Source organism: Pteronotus mesoamericanus, unplaced genomic scaffold, assembly GCF_021234165.1.
Source record: "Pteronotus mesoamericanus isolate MK-2021 breed Mesoamerican mustached bat unplaced genomic scaffold, CSHL_Meso_final contig_20, whole genome shotgun sequence".
Taxonomy (NCBI): domain Eukaryota; kingdom Metazoa; phylum Chordata; class Mammalia; order Chiroptera; family Mormoopidae; genus Pteronotus; species Pteronotus mesoamericanus.
The window spans coordinates 31,531,426-31,557,066 of record NW_026555085.1 but is presented as its reverse complement, the minus strand read 5'-3'; the positions used below and the strand labels follow the sequence as shown (position 1 = coordinate 31,557,066).

General features: G+C 37.2%; 1 protein-coding gene across 2 annotated transcripts in view; it reads right to left on the bottom strand.

The window, feature by feature from the left end:
• The window catches only part of ADGRB3 (adhesion G protein-coupled receptor B3), a 706,145-nt gene that overhangs the window by 391,023 nt on the left and 289,481 nt on the right, over positions 1 to 25,641 (bottom strand). For both annotated transcript variants that reach the window (XM_054569550.1, XM_054569551.1), the window contains exons 6-9: positions 21,192 to 21,356; positions 20,599 to 20,763; positions 2,470 to 2,571; positions 1,990 to 2,096 (exon numbers count right to left, since the gene is read on the bottom strand). In XM_054569550.1, coding sequence (XP_054425525.1) covers positions 1,990 to 2,096; positions 2,470 to 2,571; positions 20,599 to 20,763; positions 21,192 to 21,356 — 539 coding nt within the window. The remainder of the gene's footprint in view (positions 1 to 1,989; positions 2,097 to 2,469; positions 2,572 to 20,598; positions 20,764 to 21,191; positions 21,357 to 25,641) is intronic.

The following is a 25,641-nucleotide window of genomic DNA, read 5'->3' as shown; positions in this document are numbered from 1 at the left end:
AGTAATTGAATTGATGATTATTTGACTGCATACAACCTTACTTCTATTATTTTTATTTTGACAGAAATAAGACTCAGTGAAGCCAAATATCATTGATTACTGATATGCATATAAGTCTATGTATTATTAGATGTGCATTCATGTATAATCAGCATGTATTGATGTGTTTATCAGTATTTACATTTATGTGCATTTACATACATATGTGTCTATATGAACATATGTATGTCTCTATATATGAGGTATGTCTGGAAAAATTCCAACTATTTTTAATATAATGAGAACAGTTTGTGTGACATAGAGGTAACCTGGCAGCCAAGGAGAGGGGACTGAAATGTGCATGCACGAACAATGATGATGACTTCCCTGCATTAGTCAGTGGGGGCGTAGATGCTGCTGAATGAGCATGTGTACTGTGTGGCCATTGTATTCAAAATCACCGAGTGAGTAGAGCAATGGATCTGCATCATATTTTGTGTTAAGCTTGACCATTCCTCCACAGAAACTATTTATAAGATTCAGAAGTCCTCAGCTATGGGCAACTGGTGATTGGCAGCTTCACCATGACAACACACCTGCTTATGAATCACGTCTCATGCAGAGATTTTTGGAGAAACGTCAAATCACCCAGGCGACTCAGCCCCTCTACAGCCCAGATTGGGCACCCTGCAACTTCTGGCTTTTCCCAAAACTAAGATCACCTTTGAAAGGGAAGAGATTTCAGATAGTCGATGAGATTGAGGAAAATAGGATTCGGCAGCTCATGGTGACTGGGAGAATTGTGTGAGGTCCCAAGGTGCCTACTTTGAAGGGGACTGAGGCACCATTGTCCTATGTACAATATTTCTTGTATCTTGTATCTTTTTCGATAAATGTCTCTATTTTTCACAGTATATGGCTGGATACTTTCTGGACATAGCACTTAACGCACATGAATAAACACAATAACAGAAATAAGGTTCTGTGTAGCCAAATGAGCATCAATTCAATTCCTAGTTTGGTAAGTAAATGTATTAGCCAGTATTTGTTTTTTCAGTTTTTTAAAAATGTACTTTTTTCCTGATAATTAAATACATTTATTTCATTGATAAAGATTATTACTATATAAGGTACTTCTCCATTCACAAGCAAGAATGTTATTTGTTTTGTTTTTTTTCAAAGAAGTATACATATTTGTAACAGTAAAAAAACAAGACAACAAACAAAAGCACAACAAAATTCAAAGGCTCTTAACTAAACATCATTCCTGCCAATGTTCAATTTTTCTGTTGTCTCACGCTCACATTTTGTTCTCAAGCCCACAACATTTACTCGTGTAGAGAGCAGCTCTTGACTGTTAGGATGAAACGACGAGAGTCGCTGATAATGAGAATGATTTGCACTTGTAACCCACCAAGCAAAGTTTAACTGCGCTCAAAATATTTATACATCGTTCTCTGGGAAAAGAGAAGCTATTTTTAGAAAATTTGGCCCATGTAATCTTGTGGAAGTAATTAATTTTTTTCTGGTGCAATAACACTGGGATTTGTTCATGTCTTAACATCAAAATGCAGTGAGAAAGTTGATACCTAAGTGACACAGCTTTATCAACTTCTAACTAGTAAATGCTAAAGAATTTAATTTAAAAATGTATGGCATTTTGAAATGTCTTATATACTATTTAACACAGATTTGTGCCACTTGTGATAAATAGTTTTACTCCTATCGACAAAACAATACCAGATTTTCCTCAGGCTTTTCAGCCATTAGACAAGGAATTCTTTCATTTTAAATAGCAAGACCCACAAAACCCAAACCCTAGGAACCAAGCAGTTTAGCACTGACTTATAAAAATTAGTTTTCTATCACATCCCTTTTTCTTTTAGGCATTTTTTTCAGAGGGCTTTTTTTTTCTTCCTGATTTGATTGTACAGCAGAAGGTTAAATTCTCACATAGTGATCATTAGCAAAAATAAACAGAGCAAGTACTAAAGCTGGCTTTGCACCTACTGAATGCTGCAAGTGTCTGTACTCATTTGATATGCATCTTGCAAAGCTCGGCTGTTCCCAGAAGGCCACTCCATGAAGACTGAGAGAGCAGCGTCTGCTAGTGGTGCCTGTGAGTCACAAAGAACAGAGAGAAGCTTTATAACAGGGATGCTAGAAGGCATTGCATAATTGGGAGGCAGACGAAAACACTGGGTCTCTGCATTGTCTTGCTTTAAAAAAAGCATGCATGTGAAATTGTCATTTTGATTATTTGTGTAATGTGTATCAGGTCACACGGAGAAACCATTGCATCAGCGACATTTTCTAGGTCTTTTCATTGGCTTCATTTATGAAGCACTTCACTAAAATTGTCTCATTAATTGCTTATTGCACAGACTTATTTAAGGACACAGGGCAAAAACATGACTTCATAAGCAAACAGGGCATGCTGTTCTTGGATGGCAATAATCCTTTGGGTTTGGGTGGGTCATCCTACTTTACCTGTGGCATTCAGTGGGCACTGATTGAAGGCCAAGTCGCCTGCTGGTGTCCTTTTCCACACCATGGACATCAGATAATCCTCTGGGCATATTTCATAAGGTGCTGCAATTTAAAACAGAGGGACTTGAATTCAACAGGGTTTATTTTTTTTTTTAAATATTGGCAGTAAACAGTTCTCAAACACATTGCTCTAACTGTAGAGTGCTTTCATTTTCTTTAAAGTATATTGTTGGAGATTTCTCCATAAACAAACGAATACAAAAATACCAGATTTCATATCATTAACTCTAAAATCTTCACAGAAATGGCCTTTCTTTTGAAAGTGCTTACTGTATGGGCTTTTTAAAAAAGTCACTTGGATTTGTCTGTAAATGGAAGATTATATTCAAACATAAAAGTAAAAGAAATCTTTCTGATATAATATTTTGGAATGTTATACAATAAAATAATCTCCAATAAATTGAAAGCCATATTACAATTATTAACTGTAAATATTAAGAGTAAAGCCAAAAGGGCAAACATATATAACATGTTAATTCTTTATACAAGGGTAATGATGACAATCATACTGTAACATATAAAATCAAAGAGCAGATAAAGAGCTTCCCAGATGAGAAAAAACTAAAGGAGGTCCTCATCACCAAACCATTATTATATAAAATGGTAAAGTAACTTAAGAAAGAGAAGATCAAAACTATGAACAATAAAATGGCAATAAATACATACACATCAACAACTGAATCTAAAAAACAAACTAAGCAAACAAGAAAAACAGAGACAGAATCGTGGATATGGAGAGAGTTTTGATGGTTGCCAGGTAGAAGAGTGGTGTAGGGAAAAGGGTGAAGAGGTGAGGGGATTAAGAAGTACAAATAGGTAGTCACAGAATAGCCATGGGGATGTAAAGCACAGTATAGGAAAAGGAGTAGCCAAAGAATCTATATGTATGTCATGACCCATGGACATGAACAATGCTGTGGGGATTGGCTGAGGAACTGGGGGGTACTGGATGGAGGGGGACAAAGGGGGAAAAGCTGGGACAACTGTAATAGCATAATCAATCAAATACAATTAAAAAATTAAAACATAATAATAAGCCAATTTGATCTTTTGGCCTTATTATTTTCAAAAGCTTAATTTAATTACTGAGGAAAGAAACTTAAGGGGAATAACAACAATAACAGATGTAAACCAGAAATATTTTAATGGAAAGCCAAATAATTCATAAAAGAACAAGCTTTGTCTATATTTTGTTAAGCCTAGCACCTTTCTTCCAGATGAAAGAACATGTTGGTCCCTTCTCTAGACACACCTACTGTTGTGCTTTTCACACAGTACTGCCATTATATGTTCCAGTGTTTGTCTTCACTACTAACCTGGGATTTTGTCTGCTGCTCTCTGTATCTTGCACCTAATGGTACATCTGGCACATAGAAGTTGCTCAAAATTGAATAAGTGAATAAATTAACATATGGTTATGTAAATACCTTTAATAAATAACGACCTCAAAATAGTAAGTATCCAGTATGTACATGAATGTGACTTCCCAGAAGAAAATACCTCCTTTGCAGATAATATACTATTTAATCCAGTCTAATCATAATTCTACTGATACTAATTCTACTTCAAAATTTATGAACTCATTAGGACACATTACAGGTATTAGTAGGAGAAGACTGTAATTTGAGACATTACAATATTGAAATAATATTTCCTTTATAATTACCTAAGATAAGATGAGTGGTTTAAACATGTGGATATTTGAGAACTGAAAGTGACATTAAAGATCACATATTCCATCTCCTTACTCTTAACAGATGAGAACACCAAGGGTCAAAAGGAAGAGGCTTGCCTAAAGTGACACAGCAGAAGGAGGATCCGCAGGACTGGATTCCAGAATCCTGGCTCCCCAGTATCTCCTTTTTGACTTCCTGCATACACTTTGTGCTACCTTGAATTACTCAAGATAATCTCCCTCACACTAAGTTAATACATATATGTATTTTTTTCAAACTAGATTCTCATTGAAACACATGGGCACTTGTTTCCAACTTATGGAGTCTTTGTTTGGTGGATGGTTTAGCAACTGATTCAACCTTTACCAGCCCCATTTTCAAAAAATGTCTTCTTTTCACCCCACCAAGGACCTCCTAATGGCCAAACCTAATACACTCATCTTAGTCATTACTCACTGAGGCACTTTATACTTTGACTTGTCCTTCCTCTGTGAAAATGCGTTAAGGGTCTCAGAAAGCTATTCTTTCTCAGGCCTCCACTAAGCACTTGGACCATTCTTCCTCCATCTCATGCACCGTGTTTCCACAGAATTACCCACCTCTTATTTTTTCTTTTGTTAATCAAACGTATTAATAGCAATAAGTCAACTTTACTTCAATAAAAATAAATTATATATACATATATCTTTTTTGACATGTTAAAAATAATAGTAATATTCCGGAACCCTTATTAAGAGTCTTACGCGCCTGGAGTCATTTAATCTTTCCCAATAACCTAATAAGGCAGAAACTACCCATTTTCCAGAAGGGAAAATAGGCACAGAGAAGTGAATTAATGTCTTTCTTCAGGTTCCAAACATTCTTTTCACTACATGTTGGATTCAGAGAAAAAACCAAGGGTAGCAGAGAACAATTGGGTGGAGGAGTCGCCTTGCCAAGGAGCCCCAATGTCTCCCCCATCAGGAGCCAAGCCACGTACTCTTTTCCCTTCACCCCCTGGGCTGTTGCAGAGGCAGATGTTGGCATGGCCTCTTCCTGGGACCTAAGAGCTAGGTTTGCCACTAAGTCTGGCCTGGGAGAGGTGGTGCCAAATAGAAATGGAGTCATTATAAATCAAAATTATAAAATCATAAAATAAAACCCATTACAAAAAAAGGTAAAACTCAAGTCAGAGTAGAGATGGCCTCGTGCAGAACTCCACCTTCCAATATTACAAGAACAGAGGAGCAGAGAAATAGATTAAGGGATACAGCAGCCGTCACTAGCCAAGGATCAGCAACCACCCACTCCCACGCTGTCCACCAAGGTTAGCACGCTGGGAGCCACCTCCCCGTTGCATCTGCTGCTCAGCCCACGAGGAGCAGGATGCCCCTGGCCTTGCTACCCCATCTAGACTCCTGCCAGGTAGCCATGGAGGCCCTGGCAAGTGTCCCCTGAGCGCAGGAAGAAACGGCAAAACTCAGAGACGAGACAGAGGTGGGGAAAGTTACTACTATGATGCGAGGTGGTGTTCAGATTAATGGCAATTACAGAGAAATAGTGGGAAAGAGAAAAAGTTTGTAAATGCTGCAGCCACAGTTAGAATGTGATCAGTTGGCTTCTGATCCCACACTCTTACCTGCTATGTTGCAGTGAGGCCTTGACACATGGCCTCTATCTCAAGTTACATAGTGGTAACATATATGTATTTCTTTGGTTCAGATATCTTTCCTGGTCTTTAGGCTGACATATCCAACTGCTGAATGGCAATTTTTACTGGCTGCTTTGAAGAAATCTCAATCAATCTACATATACTTTAATTTCCACCATTTTCCTCTGTACTGCTGCTTGTTTCCCCTCCTTGTATTTCCTAATGCTGTTAATGAAAACTCCAATCTTGTATCCATAGCTAAAGCCATCAGATTTTTCATCTTCTCACCCTTCTTTTCCTCAGTCTATCAGGAGTCTACCTCCACTGCTTCCTAGGCATTTATCCTGTCCCATTTGAATTAGGGGAACAACCTTATTGGTTCATTCAGCATTTACCCGCCACGTGCCACGATCCAGAGAGAACCAATGGTGTCTGAAAGAAGCATTCCCTGCCTCATGGAATTTCAGTTATCAAGAGGAGGCATAGAGCAAACAAACATCCCATTACTTGAGTACAATTATGGTAAGCACTGCACACAGTACAGGGTGCTGTTTCAATATCAGAGGTGACGAACGAAAGAAGGCTTCCTGGAGGAAGTGATGTTTCATTGAGACCAGCTGTGTGAGGTGCAGTAAGCACACCAGGAGGAGGTAACTGTATTTGCCCCAGCCTGGAAGGAGAGAAGAGCTTGGGGAACCCAGGCCAGCGGAGCTGGATAGAAGAGAATAAGGAGAATGAAATAATGAATGGGATGGAGAAACAAGCCAAAATTAGCACCTGAAGGCCCCCGTGGGCAGCCACTGAAGGGTTCTAACAGCGATTAGCAAAAGTGGATTTTAACGTTTCGGATGTTTACTTTCTGTGGGCAAAAGAGATGGAAGAGCAGTAGGTATGGGACAACCACAGAGGAGGCCAAGGCAGTGCTTTTGTCCTGAAATCAGGATGCCCTTTGGTAGGATGACTGGACGAAAGAGGAAAAACAGTAGGTGGACACGAGGCCAGTTTAGCTGGTAGACTAAGTGATGTGGGGGACGAAGCGCTAAGGGGGCGAGGACGATGCCTGCTTTCTGAGCGGAGGAGCTGGATATACGGCAATAGTATTGTCTAGCATCTTTCCCCCTCTAATCTAATTTTCATGCCACATTGACAGACTGCTCTCTGAAATGAAGAGTAACCCCATAACTTGCTACTGAAATCCTTTCCATGGTTCTCCAGTACTGACCCGATTAGGATGACTACGCTTAGTGTGATGAAAAATGCCCTCCGGTCAGCAAGCCCTAACCTAGCATTCCAGGTATGGGTCATATTTATTCTTCTGTGCATCAGCCTTACAGAATTAATTGTCACCTTCCAAACATTCCACACCAATTCACACTTCCCTGACTTTGCAAAAGCTATACCCTCTATTTAAAATTCTCTCTGCTCTTCTTGTTTTTTTTTATTTGTTAATTTTAAATTCCTATTAATCTTTAAAAGACATATTAAATGGTAATATTCTCTGGGAAGCCTCCCTTAATACCTTAGTCAGTGAATATACAAATATTATGGGTCTTTTCACAATGGATTGAAAATATTTGGTTAAATGCTTTGGTTATGTGTGTGAAACTCTCCAAATCCCATATTTTGCTGTTTAGAAGACGAATCATGCTTTCCTTCATTTCTTTTTAATCTGCTATAATGAACTTCCCTGGTGTCTAACATATATAGGTATTCAACACACATTTTATTAAGTAAATCATGCTTACTGAGGAAACAAGATAATAGACTGACACTGTCTAATGAACATTCCTCAGTGATTGAAAGGTTCTATTTTCATCGTTCAATATGGTAGCCACAAGTAAATGTGGCTATTGGCTACTTGAAATGCAGCTAGGAAGACAGAATTGTATTTTAAATTTCATTTAACTTTAACTGATGTACATTTAAATCTTAATACCCACAGTGTTGGACAACACTGTAATAGATAATTGTGTTTTCTGTAAAAGTCAGCCAAAACTACTATAGAGTATGAAAAAAGAAAAATTAGACTATATGTTAAAACAAAATACATCATGCATACTTTATTGTATAATTGAATTCTATATAAAAGTAGCTTATTTTAAAAGACATAGCAATTATTAATCTAATATTACTATTATACTAAATTATTTTTGTTTCATGTATACATCCAAACTTCTGTTCAATATTTTCCTCATTATCTCTTCATTCGTAATCTTTCACGTTCACTTCAATTGTACTTCGATTTTCAGTGCTCAAACTCAAATTTTCTTTGGTTCCGTTGATGAAAAATGAAATAAATTTCATGAAACGTCTTGCTATAACTTTTTCTTTTTTTGATTTAGTCTTGACATAAACCAATAAAGAAGCAATTTGCACCACAGGCTTATTTCCCAGTAGTGGTTTCAGAAAGCGTTTCACACCTATTGTTATTCTGAAAGCGCTCCTCTGGGCAATGCCCCTCCTCCACGGTTGACTGTTTGGTCAGAAAATCTGGTAATTGCAAGCATTCACCACTAGATGGCACAGGTGGCCCAATAGGGTGAAATGTTTACCAGGCCAGCCGCTGAAACCGGTAAGGTTCAAAATAAAGGTGGGCAGAAGTAGTAACTGAACAGTGCACCTAGAAATACGGGTCAATGCTTGATTTTTCAAAAGGTACACTACTAGTGGAAAAAAAAAAATGTGTTCTTTTCATGGAAGTACATTTAGTGATTAAATTAGCCTTAGTTACAAAGCCCTTCCAGCTCCCGCCCTCAGCTACACTAGCGCTGCTTCTCCAATAGTCCAAGCAAACTCCCTCCTCAGAGCTTGTGCACTTATTCTCTCTGCCCAGGATCTCCCCTTCTCCCCAAATCTGTGCATAGCTCATTTCTTTACTGCCTTTAATTTTATGTAATTTCATCTCTCAGGAATTTTCTGACTACCCCTCAAATACTCCCCTGCTTTATTGTTCTTCAAAAACACTTGTCACCTTATAACTTCTACTCATTTTTCTGGCTTACTACGTATTTTTTGCCTCCTCCTGCTAGAATGTGAACACAAGGAAGATAGTGATTTTTCTCTTTTGTTTCACTTCTAGAGCACATAGCACTTACAAGTCTAGTGTTCGTGACATACACGTACATATACTTTTAACCAAAAATTACCAAATCCTTTCCAAAGATCCATTTTTAATCACCCCAAATACTGAATATGACAGAGAATGAGGATGATTCAGTAATGAGGACAGTGTGTTTGGCGTGTGTGTTTAATAGGCTGGCGGTAGGTACTAATGTTCACTTGGGGCCTGTAAGAGGCAGAGGTTAGCAACTAGTTTTCCTAAAAAAATTAGTCAAACAAGGCTTCCAGAGCACCAGGTTTTGACAAAAGTTTACCTTGTAGGGAGTGTCTGACTAGGTAAAAGTTCATGGGAACCTTTTCAGAATCCCCTCATGGGATCTGCATATACCCTAATGGTTAAGGTGGAAGCTGATGAAATATATAATTCTTCTTTTCCCAACCACAGCACTCAGCTATTAATTCCCATTTACCTAGTGACAGTCAGTATGGTTTCCTTCAAATACATACTCCCCCCAAAAAATCACAGTAATTTTTTTTACATCTAGAGAGGTCAACAAACTTTGTTGTCTTCACTGTAAATTCAGGAGCCTTGAATTCATTTTGGCTCGTAGAGACAGAAACACAGTGCACCGATGATAAGAGAGATGACAGGGGAATCATACATTCATGTTGCAAATTGGTCCAGGATTTTCAGCTTTTTAGTACTAATGTCAAATCCCACAGTGCTTTAAATATTTCATCAAAGGTGATTTGGTAGACTTTGAAGATTATATCTTTAAAACTTTAGAAAATAGGTCTACTTATGCTCATACCAAAAGCAAAACAGCCTGGAAATCAAAATAAAAATTTATTTTCTTCCATCTCATGTTTCTTCAGTTGCCCGTGGTGGCTCTCCTCAGTGCCACTGCGGACCTCATTCATTCTACAGATACTTACTGAGCTCTGCGATGTCCTAGTCACCTTGTTAGATAAAAAGAATGAACGAGAAGAGTCAGGGTCTCTCAACTCTCAAAATGGTGAGACAGAGGAAAATATCACACAGAATGCCCACTGTGACCTGAGAATGAGAAGCCCTGGCTGCCCCGAGGAGTAGGGGAGAGCTCGTCAGTGTCGGGTGTCCAGAACGTGTCCGAGATCAGGTGCAAAGAATAGGCAGGAGTTAGCCAGTACGCAAGGGGAATGTGTGTTTTGGGAACCACAGGTTGGAAGATCCAGGGTACAAGGGGAACATGGGATAGCCAAGAAACTGGGAACTTTTCAGAATGACTGGAGTACCGAGTTGGGGATGTGTAGAAGTAGGAGGGAGAAGGTTGATAAATGGTGAGGTCAATTAGGAGTTTAAATTTAAGGGCAAGGGAAATTTATTCTAATGTTTTGAATGCTGGACCTGCAGTTTGGAGAATGGATTGACACAAAGTGAGACGGAAGGCAGGGAGGCCTGGGACAATCTAAATGAAGTGATAAGGATGTAGAATCACAGGACTTAACAAGGTAAAGTGCGTGGATTCAAAATCTAGTTAGTAGATGGTTTGGGCTCCGCTCCATAACTGCATGTAGGAGGTGAGGAAGAGAGATTAAGATGAAATTCAGGCTCCCAGGAAGCATGCCTGGTGTGCTACACTCTGAGATACAGCACACGAGGAGGACATGACTTTGGAAAGAAGATGCTGAAAATACTTTGGAGTTTGATGTATTTGAGGCCGTCTCGGTATTATCAAGAAATTTGCTGGTGTATGGAACTAAAGTACAGGAGAGAAACATAAGATAGAGGTAGAGTTTTCAGTTAATTTTTTTTTTCTGTTTAATGCTACCTATGTGCATTTTGTAAATTAGAAAATACATAATTAGCTCAGGCCACTCTCTGTGCTCAAAATAAAACCATATTATTGTGCAGCAATATGAAGGACTCTTGTTTTTTATGCCTTAGTAAAATGGAACAGCAACTCTGTTCATCAGATGAAAGATCCCACTGTTTGCTACCATGAGGGCAAAGATATAAAAACCCATTTGTAAAATACAACTGTACTTAAAGCTGTAAGTATGTAGCTAGCATGCTCCCTTAAAACAAGGTAGCAATTACCTAGGGATTAGCTGTTAATCTGTCTACTCAAAGCGATTTTCCTTCTCTTAAAAATAGCAAAAATTATACAGGGTTTAAATCAATTTGATGTGGAAAATTAGTTTTCACCCCTTATGCTAGAATTTCAGCATTAAAGAGAAATTGATTCTAGCGTAGAGCCTGCATGCAGGGGGAAAAAAGAAAAGCACTATGCATGACCCCACATTTCAAATCTCTCTAGCCAGCCATTCACTAATTCTCATGTTTTGGGAATTCCCTGAGCTGGAGGATGCAGAGGTAAATGAGACAGATCCAGTCTTCGTGCTCACACAGCTTACAGCTCTAATTTCAGCGGTGGAACCTACTCATGTCAAGAATTCATGGTGCAGCTAAGGTTTGAGGGAAAAAGTAGGGTATTATCAAGTGTGTTTCCTGACAGCCTTCCTTATTTAGAAAATAGTTCTTATCAGTCTCAAGTTGAAAAAACATGCAGTTATAACAGCAATATTTACCTATCACTATGACTTAGGTGCTCTTCTAAGTGCATTACTTATTCATTATTACTTATTATTATTACTTATTTTAATTCATCTAATTCCTCATAAAAACCTTATGAGGTGGATGCAATTATTAACCTCATTTTAAATATGAGGAAACTAAAGTAGAAGAGAAATAAATCACTCAGCCAGGAGATGGTGGATCTATGTCAATCAAACACCTCTCTCAGTCGAATCTCATTGACTGTTACATTGTCTCTAAGCATTTGCTGTATAGTAAACAAGGCATTTACATGCTTTGCAAAAATTTGTTTCCAGTCTGCAGGTCAGCATGAATTTTAAATTCATTAGCAAACAATGTGCATTACAGGTTGCTTGTCTGAGTCCTTGGTCTAGACCAGCAGTCCTGAACCTTTGTGGTATCAGGAACCGGTTATGTGGAAGGCAATTTTTCCAAGGACTGGGAAGTGTGGCAGAAAGTTTCAGGATTATTCAAGCTCATTACATTCAAACTCATTTCCTGCTGTGCAGCTCGATTCCCAACAGGCCCCGACTAGCACCAGTCTGTGGCCTGGAGGTTGAGGTATCCTGGTCTAGACTATGTTTTATATCAATATATACACATGCCCCAAAATACTGAATTATTATTTTTTAAAATTATTTATTTCAATTCAGCATACAAGGCCACTGCAGTTCTGACCTGTTAGTAGTAATACAAATAGACATCTATCTTTGTGAAGACTACCATAACTATAACCATAACTTTTAGTGAGTTTTAAGTTTTATATTGAGGTATACCAGAGGTTTTTGCTGGGGAATTTTGTTTACTTGCTTTTTATGTTATCTTAGACCCTGGTGAGGATAACAGTGCTTTATAGCCTTCTCCAGATGATGCCACGTGTAGAAAACAATAAGATTTGGAGGCACATGAGGGTAACTGGCAAGGCTTCTGCAGGCTGGAGGCCACTGGCCATAGCCCCCCATCTTGCCAACTTCCCTGAGACCTTTGGAACCTCTACTGGGCTCACATGGGACCAGTTCTAGCCTGACAGGTCACTGCCAGAGTGCCTTGAGGAGCTCTGGCGTAAAAGGATAAACTGGACTGAGATCTGGGGAAATTACGAAGCCTGCTATAAAAACTTACATATTCTTTACGTCCAACATGTCACTGACTGATTTCTAAGGAAGAGAGGATCATGCCACAAATTGTAACTATGAAATAAGGGTATATAGTATATGTGTTAAAAATGTCCATTGAAATTCTAATTAAGTAAACTAACAGCATTTTGAAAGACTAAGAGATTATAAAATGCAAGGCATTACAACCATAGTTATTTTGAAACTTTAAATCATATGTTTATACAAATGATTTCATTAGTCCAGTTATAGCATTTATGATACTGAATAAAAACATTCAAAAGATCAAGTCTCTAATGACCTACTACATTCAACTAGGTTCCATGAAGGCTAGCAGATTTGGGAGGAAGAAAATAGATAACTCATTTGCAATGAGCTGGAATTCTAACTAAGAATATAATTATATATATACATATATAATAGTGAAATATAATGAAGGGAGCAAAAAGCAAGTTTACAGGAGTTCAAAGAAAAAAAAAGTACTCATCTGACTATAGGAGAAAGAATGGTTAGGGGAGGGGGACATCATTAAATGGATTGGGGTCCTAAGATGCCCCCATTTCAGCAGTACAAGCAACAGATTTTACACACACACACACACACACACACACACACAACCTTGGAGAGCTAATGGGCTGATAGATGGAGGTACCAGAATCCCAGGGATCCCAGTATGCACCAAATTGGGAGTCTATTGAGGTTTTTTGAGCAAGTGAGTCACATGCTCAAAGGCCATGAATTGGGAAGAAGAATCTGGTAAACCTGTGTGGAAGAGATTACAGAAGTTAGTTGTTGCTGCAATCACCTGGGTAAATGGAAAAAGAGAACCTGCACTGCCATTTAATAATTCTAATTAATTATAGTATTTCATCTTTTCATCTTTGAAACAATCCCTCGAGGTACATGTTATTATCCCCGTTTTATACATGAGGACACTGAGGCCCAAAGCCAAACTTCCTTTGACTCTAAATCCCAGGCACTTTATGCCACGCTGCCCCTCCCCAATTAGCAAATGGCAGCCAGGACAAGAGAAAGTGGGGCGCCGGGTTGGGAGAGGGCCTTGATGGAGGTGGAGTCCCGCGCTAGCCCAGGGATTGGTAAGAAGGAGAGGTTACTTCAGATGACAGAAACGATTTGGTTCAGAGAGAAATGTCCTCCTGGTGATACAGTCTGGCTTGATGCCCCAGTTGGAACCGTCTATCAGGTATTTGGAGGAGATGAGAGCATAAAGATGCAGATTTGTGGGTGCTTCTCACACAGGTCATAGGTGAAGAGAGAGAGTGAGCAACCAAAGAGGGCCAGTGCCGGACCGTAAGGTCACCACATCAGGTCATGCACGGAGAGGGAAATAAGTGGGAAGAGAAACATCAAGGGCTCATGTTCAGGTTTATGGTATTGATAAATTTCGAATCCAAAAGGGGTTTTACTAATTACATTAATTTTCATTTTATTAATTAAAAATAATTAAATGGTTTATAAAACATGTTTATTTTCACTATTAAAACAATGTGGAATGAAAGGGAATAAAGTGAAAAGTGCTGCTTAAATTTTTTATTTCAATTTGGTAATGATCAGCATGTTGTCAAATATTTTTAAATTGGACAAAGTAGGATAATATGAGATTACAACAAATTGCTTTTTAAGTTTCTGCTGTGGCAGAAGCTGTGAGAATTTTCTCAAAGTTTCGTCTGATAAGCAATCTGATAAGACAAATTATGATAATAAGTATCTCTATAGCAATAGGTTTGACTAATGCACATACAGTACTATCTGGGATACACATTCATTAGTTTAGACCCCAGTGATTCTGCCTAAGAAGTTTAGCTTATGTGTTGTAGAACTGTAGACTGGAGTAGGTAATAAAATGCTTTCTTAGATATTTATTTAGCAACAGGTAATGTCTCTCACCTGTGGGGTATCTGCATGTTCCAATTTATTTCCCTACCTGTTGAATGCATCGGAGGTGGTGTGGCAGAACAAACAGAATGTCTACAATGAAAAACACCAATACTTAGTGCCATCTACTGTCAACACCAAACTCAGTGGTTGGTTTTAGGTGAACAATTGATAGGCATACTCAAGGTGTGACATTATTTGCTCTGTCCAAAAATACTCAGTGCAAACACTTGCCTTAACCTTTGAAACTGAATATGTAATAATATAATTTCTAATAGGGTGTACCTATAACATCGGATAGCAAAAAATGAAATATTAATGAATTAGGAGCTTTTTAAAAAAAGTACTGTTAGTGATACTCTCGTGTTTTGGAATGAAAAAATAGAAAGCAGGCACCAACCTTTATGTGAATATTTCAATATAAAGCAGTATGCTTTTTATTTTTCTCTTTAGAAATGTAGGAACACTTTGTAAAGTATATGATTGTCTAATCACTATGCTGTACACCTGGAACAAACACAAATAATATTGAATATAAACTCTAATTGAAAAAAATAAAAAATAACTAGAAAAATAAATGTAATAAATGTACATTTTATGCCACATATCTAGGTTTCTAATAATGATTACATTTAGCTTTAAAAAAATGCAGTGGTCCTCACAATTTAGAAGTCTGACATATTAACTTGTTCAACTTGTCTGTAACAAAGACAAAATACTGTATCAATAGCAATTCATCCGGCCCTTCTCCAACTGAGCACAGAGGAGAAAATAAGTCAGTATGAGCTACGACTTCCTCCTCCTCGCTGACAAGCCCCCTCCCACCACCACGTACTGCATACCTGTGGGTGTAAACAGTAGTTCACCGCGCTGGACTGTAAGGGGTGGGAGCACTGCTCTGCTCAGGTGGAGAGCAGCTGGGGGCGGCAGGGCAGCAGCCGACCTGTGTCTCGACAGTGCACAGCTTCCTATCAAAGGTGGGCAAACGGTACCCCAGTTGTGTCTCTTCCTCTCCATGGAAGAGGAACAATGGGGATTTGAGAACTGAGAGTTACATAATGACTAAACCACCTTTCTTTGTTCGCAACAAGTAGTTAAAAACCTAATTTTCTGTAAGTGACTGCTTTTAAGAGATCTCATTTTCATGCAAACATGAGTTAGCTAGGGAGATCCGAAATGAATTGTCTGTATTTTCATTATCACCTGATTCCAGAAACAATCCTTCATCATTTAGGAAGGATAAATAACACAAAAATTTCAATCCTGTTTAGGAGTTGAGGCAAAAGGCTGTTTGCCACTTCTTTGTTCATTTTACTGCCTTATTTTTATTTTCTGTAGTCCTGCCCTTATCCTCAGGTGTTAAGCTCCAAGACCTCCAGTGGATGCCCAAAACTGTAGGTTGTGCCGAACCCTGTGTACACTACGCTTTCTCTTATACATACATACCTATGATAAAGTTCAATTTATAAACTGGGTACAGCAATAAGAGATTAGCAACAATAATAAGAAAATAAACAATTTTAAAAAATAAAATAAAAATTATGGGAATGTGGCATTAAAGTAAATTAAAAGTTACTTAAACCTAAGCACTACAGTGCTTCAGCAGACCATCTGTGAACCAGGAGGGCTACTAAATGATGAAGAGGTGGGTAGCATCCACAGAGTGGACACACTGGACAAAGGGATAGTTCACCTCCTGGAGAGAGTGGGACAGAAAGGTGTGAGAGTCCATCACACTGCTACACAGAATGACATGCAATTTAAAACTTACATGTTGTTTATTTTTGGAATTTTCCACTTAATATTTTAAGACCACAGTTGACCACGGGTTACTGAAAGTGTGGAAAGTGAAGCCACGGGTGAGGGGAAACTATAGTGTATATTTTTACAGTAGATCAGTGTAACCCAAAGGGTAATCTACAGTGTGGTCAACATCATCTAGTAGCTTGTTAGCAGGGCAAATCTCCAGGCCCCTGCAGGACCTACTGATGAGAATCTCCGGGGGCCTGGCTCAGGAATCTGTGCTTTTATGCTCCCTGGGTGGCTCTTAATGTGTATTAATGCTTGAGAAGCACAGCTCTGGTCAATGAGGACAGAAACTCAAAGAAGACAGGAGTCCAATAGAAGCAAGTTTTGTGATTTTTTTCTTCCTACTAGAGTTTGGTTGAAAGAAAATGACTCAGAAACCAAATGAAGTCTCCCTTGGTCTCCAGGGGAGATGGAATCCTGTTGCAGAGCAACCTTGCCGAGGTAAGGATGCTATTTACTCCTCCCAGAATGGTCTTTCATCTAAGTGGGGACAGGATTTATATTTACCACATTACAAGTCGCCAAATTCTAATGCAAGTGCATTATAGCATTCAAGACAAGTTGGGAATTACACACATTATTGCTAACCTCCTTTGGTATGAATATTTAGAGTTAAATATCCCAGTAACTGCTATATCTCATCTAAATTGCTATTACTGTATACATTTATGACATAGCTATCTTACTTCACAAGTTTTTCTCTGCACATTCAACCTGCAGACACACTCACCATTTGTAAATAAAAGCCATCATGATTCCAACAAGGACATTTTATGTATAAATTAAATTTAACATCTCCCTGTGAATGGTATGTTCCAACGTAGCAGATAATGACTAAGGAGTAACGGATCTTAGAATTGGAGCTATAGGAATAACACATCTCTCCTGGGAACACAGCAAGACACTGTGAAAGCCTGAAAGGTATCAAAAGCCAATCCACCAGTAACAACTGCTTTCTACATGGTATTAACCAGGAACATATTGAAAAACAAAGAAACAGGACTGAAATTACTATGTTACCACGGTGTAGCAAGGTAACTAAATCATAGTAGCTATTTATTACTTTTCTGCTATTTCAACCCTTAAAACCTGAGGTTGTACAATGAGATTGATACCAATGAAATTATCATTTGATAAGTATGACCAATTAAAAAATTGGGTAACTTAATTATCTCCCCCATAGCTACTCTATTACTCAAATAACAGCATATACAGGGTCTTGAAGAAGTAACACCATTGAGTGTGGTTGGTAAGGTACATGTCTTGCACGAGACGGACAGCAATTTGAACGTTTCACCTAAAATGTCATATGGTGTGCTTGAGTGTGATATTGTTATGTTACAGAACTACATGCTTATGATTTTGTAATAAAAGATTTTTTATGGAATAAAAAGACAGTGTTATTTGTGCTGGACCCTGTGTGTGTGTGTGTGCGCGTGTGTGTGTGTTTGTGTGCACATGGTTATATATAAAACATATAAATATAATATATAAAATATATTTTTTATCCCTTTAATTCTCTTTTCCTATGAAGACAAGAGCAGTATCTTATTTCTGGTCAGCAGTGTTCTTTTCTAAAATTTCCAATTTATTTTATTTTTTTAAAAATTAAAAAATTCAGTTTCAGTATACATTCAGTGTTATTTTATATTAGTTTCAGGTGTACAACATAGTGGTTAGACAATCATATACTTTACAAAGTGTTGCCTTGATATTTCCAGTATCCAGCTGGCACCATACATACTTATTATGATATTGCTGACTATATTTCCTATGCTGTACTGCTCTCTTTAATACTTTTATTTTATCCATTTACCAGTAAAGGACTATATTAATCTTGATGGGAACTTTATTTTCCATTTTTTTTAAGCAGACACCTTAACAGCTTTTGATTAAATCCAGATGATTAATCATTATTTTCATTAATTATCCAGACAAAGATGTGAGTATGTTATATTTTTCTTTCCTGACAACTGAGGGTTTGTTTCTTGGCAAACTTAATTAATGTGTTTTGCATCCAAATTAAGTGAAGCATAAACATAATACTAGTTACTTTCAGCAACCTGAAGAAAAATTGAGAATGAACAACGCTATAAATAATACTTAAAAAAATATAATTTTAAAAGGAACATTTGTTGCATCTTGGTTATTGACAAAAGAAGAAAAATGCATTAGTAACTGTTAAGATAATTCAAAAGGTTTTTTCAATTTATATTTTCAGTATGTAACCTTGGAACCATTATATTGTTCCATGTATAATATGTTTTCAAATCATATTCTTGGAAATAATAAAATAAAAATGTAAGGTTAATACCAAATATACAGAGGTGGGCAAAAGTAGGTTGATAGTTGTGAATACACAAAACACAGTTAATAAAGCTATTGTAATAATCAGAGCTTGAATGTCTTTTTACATATGAATAACTATAAACTCACTTGCCCATGCCAGAACATAGCATAATACATGTAATATAAAAAATTTTTATCATTTTACATGATAATTTTCAACCTGCTTTAAATCACAAAAGCCAGCAAAAAACCTAGCAAATAAGGTATAATATCTTTTTTTTTTTTTTTTTGGAAGTAGATATGTAAAATGTTTTCTAAACAGCAGGTGGCAATCTTTTAAATTTGATTGCAGCAGCTCATCTTAACTCTCCATATGCAGATGAGAGACAGTCTTAAAAGCCCAGTTAAGAACTCTGGCATGCTTATACTAGTTTAGGTAATTTCAAATATTAAAAGTCTTATTTAATCATGCCTGCAGTTCTAATATCCCTTCTCCCTGGGCCTCCTTCCCTCCCCCAAAAAAGGTTTTATATAATGCATCTTAATTCTTATGCAGCACAGAAGCAATTTCACAGTGCTAATCTGCATAGGTATCCTTCTCAGGAAGACTCTGCATACTCAAAACTTTTTATCATTCTAAATCCATATGGCTTTAAGAAGTAACAAAATCATTTTAGATCTTTGGTAAACTTTTAAAACACCTACTGACATTGTTACTCTTAGATTGCTGTTTCTGTTGGTATTAGCATTGAACTATGAGAAGCCATTACAATTCTGAGTTTGAAGAAATAAAAAGTTTTGACCCCCTATATATCTCTTAGAATTCCTTGGTTTTTCTAAATTGAGGTAGTTAAATTAGACCAAGACAGAAATCCATAATTTTCTGGACTGAAAAAGGAACCTTGAATGCTGCACTTACCATACTCACTAGGAATGAGAAAGCCAGCGAGATTAGCTAGTTATGACCAGCAGCACCATGACTTTAACTGGGTCTTTAAATTCTCTAAGGTCAGCACTTTCCTTCATACACAGCTGTAATATTTTAAAATTCCATCCCATCTTTTTTAGCATGTTTATAACAATTTTGCCTATAATAGCATTCTAAAATCCTAATTTTCACTTATTTATTAAGTCTTCACTCAGTATGTCAATAATATTTTATGAAATGTAAACATCATTAGGAAAGAGTCTTTGTTCTAAATGATGTTCTAAAATACAGAGTGGAGCAAAAATAGGTTTACAGTTGTTTGTATGGAAAATAATATAATAATTAATAAATAATAATACAAGGAGGAACTCTATTTCACATACAACTGTAAACTTACTTCTGCTAAACCCTGTATATGATGTATTATCCAGGCAGTTTCTGACCTTTCATTTTCTTTCTATGCTTATAGGTAAAATCCTTTAATGTAGCAGCACTCTCATTCTTTCACTACTAATTAAGGCCTGATGCTTTCATTTTAAAATGCATTCCTCATAGGAATTTCCTTTTACAGTGGAAAATGGGGCAAGGGCAACTAAATGGGGATGTCCAAGGTCAGACATCAAGATGGATTAACAGCAGAATTTACAAGTGTCTGACTTTCAACATCATCTCTTTATTTTCTCACTTAGCTATCTAACACGTGTATCTTTATATTTCTACTATAAATAATCTAAGACAATTTGTTTTGTGTTCTTACTGAACAAATAATTAAAATGGTTAAAAAAAATAATTCCCCAAACTAGTTTAACTCATGTCCAGCCACGTTATTGTTCAATATGGCTACCTTTGTATTAACACATTTTCAATGTCATTTTGCAGCAGATGATTTAAAAACCTATAGAATAGCCTAGGACACATAAACAGAGGCAACTCTGTACATTATGCAAATAAGTAAATTGCCACTTATTATTATGGGTCTTTCAGTTGAGGAAGTACTGCTTTTAACCAATGACAATATTTTTAATCCTTTTTTTTTTTTTTTTTGCTCACAAAATGTTTCCATTGGGGTAACCTCAGTTCATTCTCACCAGGACATCGCTGCTCACTGCATCTCCTCACTTCTTCGCCTGTTCCTTCGCACTGCTGCCCCGTCACCGCTGCACCCTGACAAGTCCTTGTTCGCCTCTCCCAGCCACCATCACACGACTTGGAACAGCCACTCCAGTGTCCCCACTGGTTCCACTGACCATTGGCTGAAAGAAATTTGACATGGTCAATGTCAGCAGTCTACTGTATACTGCTTTAGAAATATCAAAATCTACGGCCCATTACTGTCCAATTTTTATTAATCTACCATCATGAATAAACTTTATTCAAATATTTGACTTGCTGGTCAAATAAAAAGTGTTGTCACGAACAGAAATTTGTATGTTTGTCAGAATCTTCAACTGGACATTAAACCTTACTTGTAAAAAGTACAAGTTCAGTATTAAACTTTATCAACTTACTCAATATTTGAATTACGACCCTCCTGAATTTTGCTGCTTTATTAAGGTGACATACAGTAGAATGAGTCCGGGTACAATTGGTTTCACTTACTAGAAATATATAACCACCTAGCGTGGTTCTGTCGCAGTGTTTAAATGGCAGGGATTCCTTAAATGTGGCAATCAGGTCTCACCTGTACACTCGGGATTATAGCACTCCCTGCTTTCTGCCCAAGGCCCTCTGCACTCAGAACCCCCATGAGCGGCTGCAGTGCACTGCCGGCTTCTCTGCTGGGTCCCATTTGAGCAGGTCACTGAGCACTGACTCCATGAACTCCACTCCTGCCACTGTCCATCAACTGCCAAAGCAGAAAGAGAGAAAGTGTAAGATCGTCCAGTAGAGAAGGCTATAAAGAAACCTCAAGGTAAGCCTAACCTTGAAGCTCAGTTCCCAATCAAGGGACTCTAAAGAGATATATACAATGAAAGGTCATGTTGGCATTAGATTCTATTACTACCCTTAAAGCTACTATTACCTTATTTTTTCACTTCTATTTCCTTTTATGTATCCAGAATCTTTTTTGATTCATTTATTTCTTCAAGAATATTTATCAGTCACTCAAAAATGCAAGCAAATCCTTGTTGGGTACAGGGAACAGTGAATAAAATAAATGCCGGCCAAGAATAACCCATAGAACGCATATTTAAGAGAAGAGGCACCTAGAATGAGTTAAATAATTTGTTACAAGCTAAGTAGATTAATTATATAACATTGCTGCAAAGGATACTGTCAAGATACTATGAGAGTTTGGAGAGGCTGGGAAAGTGTCCTTGACATGAGCTTTCAGGCAAGTCCTCAAGGGTAATGGGGACATACCAAAGGTAAGGGTACGTTCCACAAAGGTGTACAAAGGTCCTTGGCAGAAGAAACATGGGCACTTCCAGGACCTGAATGAAGGCCACTGTGAATGGAATCAAGAGAGCCAGGTGAAGAGTTCTACCACAGGAGATGGGTAAAAAGGCAAATGCCAGATTTTTTAGGCTTTTGGTCAGCTGTGTGAAGAATCTGGACTATTATTCTTAGACCATTAAGAAGCCAGTGAAGGCTTTAAAAAGGATTCTATGGTCAGATCTAATGCAGGTGGAGATGGAACTATGGGAGAGGGTAGGGAGGGTCAGAGCTAGCATGATGAGGCAGTGTCAGTGGAGTGGAAGATTAGAGAGCTACTGGGCAGGTATGGCACAGGGGTCTCATGGGAGCTGAAGTGGAGAGAGGGTCAGGACTACTCCCAGGTGTCTGGTGACTAACATTTGGCAGACTGTCGAACTTGTCTCTGGGAGATTTAAATTGAGACTCATTTATTTATTCATTCATTAAAATGATTTGTGAGAGTCTCTTAGTTATCAAACACTATAATAGGGGTTATAAGGGATAGAGAAGTGGAATATAAATCCCAACCTCAAAAATCTTATAGCTTAGTAGAAGAATTACTTTATGCACACAAATGAGTAACAGGTAAAAGCAATAATGTCTTGGCATGGCACATGAAGTCTTTCGAAGGACAGATCACATCTATTCGGGAAATAATTATATTATGGTGAAATTTGTAGAATTTAGAAAAAAACATCATCGACAAAGGTGTAATCACAAAATAAAAATAAGCAAAGAAATTGGGCAAAAATGTTTATCTAATTTAGAATGCCTTAATATCATATAAGAGTTATAAATGCACTAATATATGACTATCTTCATTTTCCAATATTATTCCTTGGTCTTAGTCAATTTCCTTACACTGAAAGAGAATTAACCATAAACCTAAAGTTCGAACATTAGTTAGTGTTGCTATGAAAACCCAACTAAACAAACAAAAAGCCTGGTGGGTTATGAGTAAGTGCTTTCAACCTCATTTCATGCCTTGCAGGTGGCTATTAAAAAGCAGGTTGTTTAATAGATATATAGCTGTACTTAATAAATCCTTTGTTGGATTAAAAATCACAAAATATAAATTTAATCATTTCATTCATGTAATTTTAGCATCTCACTTCATTAAATATACCCAATGCAGTCTTATTGGCTATGTAGTCAATTTGCCAAACAAAAAAGGAAAAGTCTAGTTAATCAATAGGACTTCATAAATTATCCATTTCCTTTCTATTTTGGCTTTAAAGATGAGTGTATTTTCCATTTCAGAATCTTGCTTCTTAAAGATAACATTTATTGAGCTTGCATGATGAACTCTGAAGCATTCTGAGAAGAGTTAAAAAAAAATGAGGTTCATGCCTGCACCTTGATATACATTTAGGAAAAAAAAAGTACAGGTATTCAAATTATTGAAAATACCCAGCAACACATAAACAAAAATAAATTAGGTGATACTAAACTTACTCAGTGCTGAATGACTAGAATAAAGGATTATATGATACCCTTAGCAATTCTGATTTTAGGTACATTTTCAGTATTTTTTAAATGGATGTAATAGTTACACACTCACTGGCAAAGAAAAGAGGACAAGTCTTTCCAGCTAAGGAGATGTGGAGCCAGGAATGAGCAAGTCAAATATGCAAAGAGGAGATCATTTGGCACGGGGCTGTAATACTGACGAGGGATGCAAAAAGACCTTGCTGAAAACAGATTAGAATGAATGAAAATATTTGTGAAGTATTCTGTTCATTAGGCTCCCCGTATAAGGTTTTGTATCACCATTAGCAATTTTTTAAAATTTTAAATTCATGCATTTGTAATTAGTTGTTCAGTCCTTTCAGCTAATGTATACATTTTATGTTTTGACTAAAGTTCAAGAAGGAGTCATATTAAGACTTTTGAGGGAAAATTTTGAGGCTTAACACTGCCACAATAATCAACAAAACACATTTTAAATGGGAACAGTTTTGTTATAAAGTGAGTTACAGAAAAGAAATAACAATGAAATTGAAGTTGTTTCAAGTGGGCACTTTTGATGTTTTATTTAACCCTGAGAACTAGAGGGTCCTCTTATTGAACATTACCTGCAATATTAAGAAAGAATTGACTTGACAAAGTAACCGACTGGATATTTTTTTTAAAAAGAGGAAAACCCCAATATTCCTTTAGTGTCGTTAAGTCCAAGTTACTGGGAAAATGGAAAACTGAGAAGTTAAAAAGAAAGGGACATATGAATTCAATTTAAAAGATTAGACAAAAGACATTATATAATATACATGAAAGATTTTCTTTTAGTGACAAATATGGGACATTGTTTTATATCACATGTTTTTAAATTGATATCCTACAATTAAGAAAACCATTAACTGTGCTCTTTTTAGAGACATCAACCCCAAGACCTTTCAGGAAATGGTAGTGACATTTTTATTTATTTACTTTTAATGGAGGACTGGGGGGTTTCTGAGAGGTAGAAATTAAGAGTTCTGTTTTGAGCATTTAAGTATTTCCAAGTAGGATATGTGCATTATAATTCAGGGATAAATATTGAGATATTTAAAAATGAAATTATTTAGAAAACATGTATCATTTCCTCTATCTTATATATATATATATGTTAGATATATATAATTATAATTAGACATATGTTATATATCTAATATATATTATATATTATAATAACCACTCATCTAGATAGTACAAAAAGAGAAGGGGCCGCTTTTATCTCTTTCGCTCATGCTGATGTGGGACTCCAAAGTGGTAATGAAGCTGCTTCTCCTTCAGCCCTGCGTTCAGATTTGTTTTCACCTCCATTGAGAATCAAGGCATTGGTGACAATCAGGCCTCTCTCTCCACACCCCATGCGCCCCTCTGTATAGCTGGTTTCTGACATTTGTAAGAGATAACTCCGAGTCATTACAAACCCGCAAATTTGAAAATACCTCAATATTTTCTTTTTAAAACTGCATTCCTATTGAAAGCTGATTAACATCTTGGCATTCTGTCAGAAAAGTGTTCCTTGATAATTTGGGGAAATGTAAACACTCTAAAACTCCTCATGGAGTCTCATAATGCACTCACAAGTAAAGATGTACAGAGAATCTAGCCTATGACTGGTATTGTTCTTTCAGAGTCTGGAAAAACTCTGATGTTAGAGACCAACTAAGTTCTGCCATCAAGGAACATGTAGTCTGAGGAGCTGCGGTGGAGACAAAAATAAACTAGTAAACAAATGAATAAACAGGAACGTTTCAGCTGGAAATGTTATGAAGACAGTGGGATAAAAGAGGGCAATGTGGTCAGCAGTACCCAGCCGTGCCCCTCAGAAGAAACCAATAAAAGCTGAGTCCTGAGTCACTAGAAGGAGCCTGAAATGTGAATAGACACAGAAATCTCTGTGCCAGTGCAAATTCTTGAGTTAAGAAGTCTTTGTGTATTCCAGAACAGAGAAAAGGCGTGTAGGGATCATGAAGGGGGAGGAGGAAGGAGATGGGTTCAGACGGTGAGCAGAAGCCAGATCCCTTAGGGCTCCGTAGGCCATGTGACCAAGTAAGATAAGAAAAAAAATGAAAGGATTTTAAAGTAGGGAAGTGATATGATTTACATTTTAATGCTTTCACATTTGTGTGTAACAATTGTAGAAGCGGGAGAATGGGTATTGCGAGGTGTTGGGATACTGTACTGTGGTCCAGACTTAAGTGACAAGTGTTTTGGATTACAGTGAC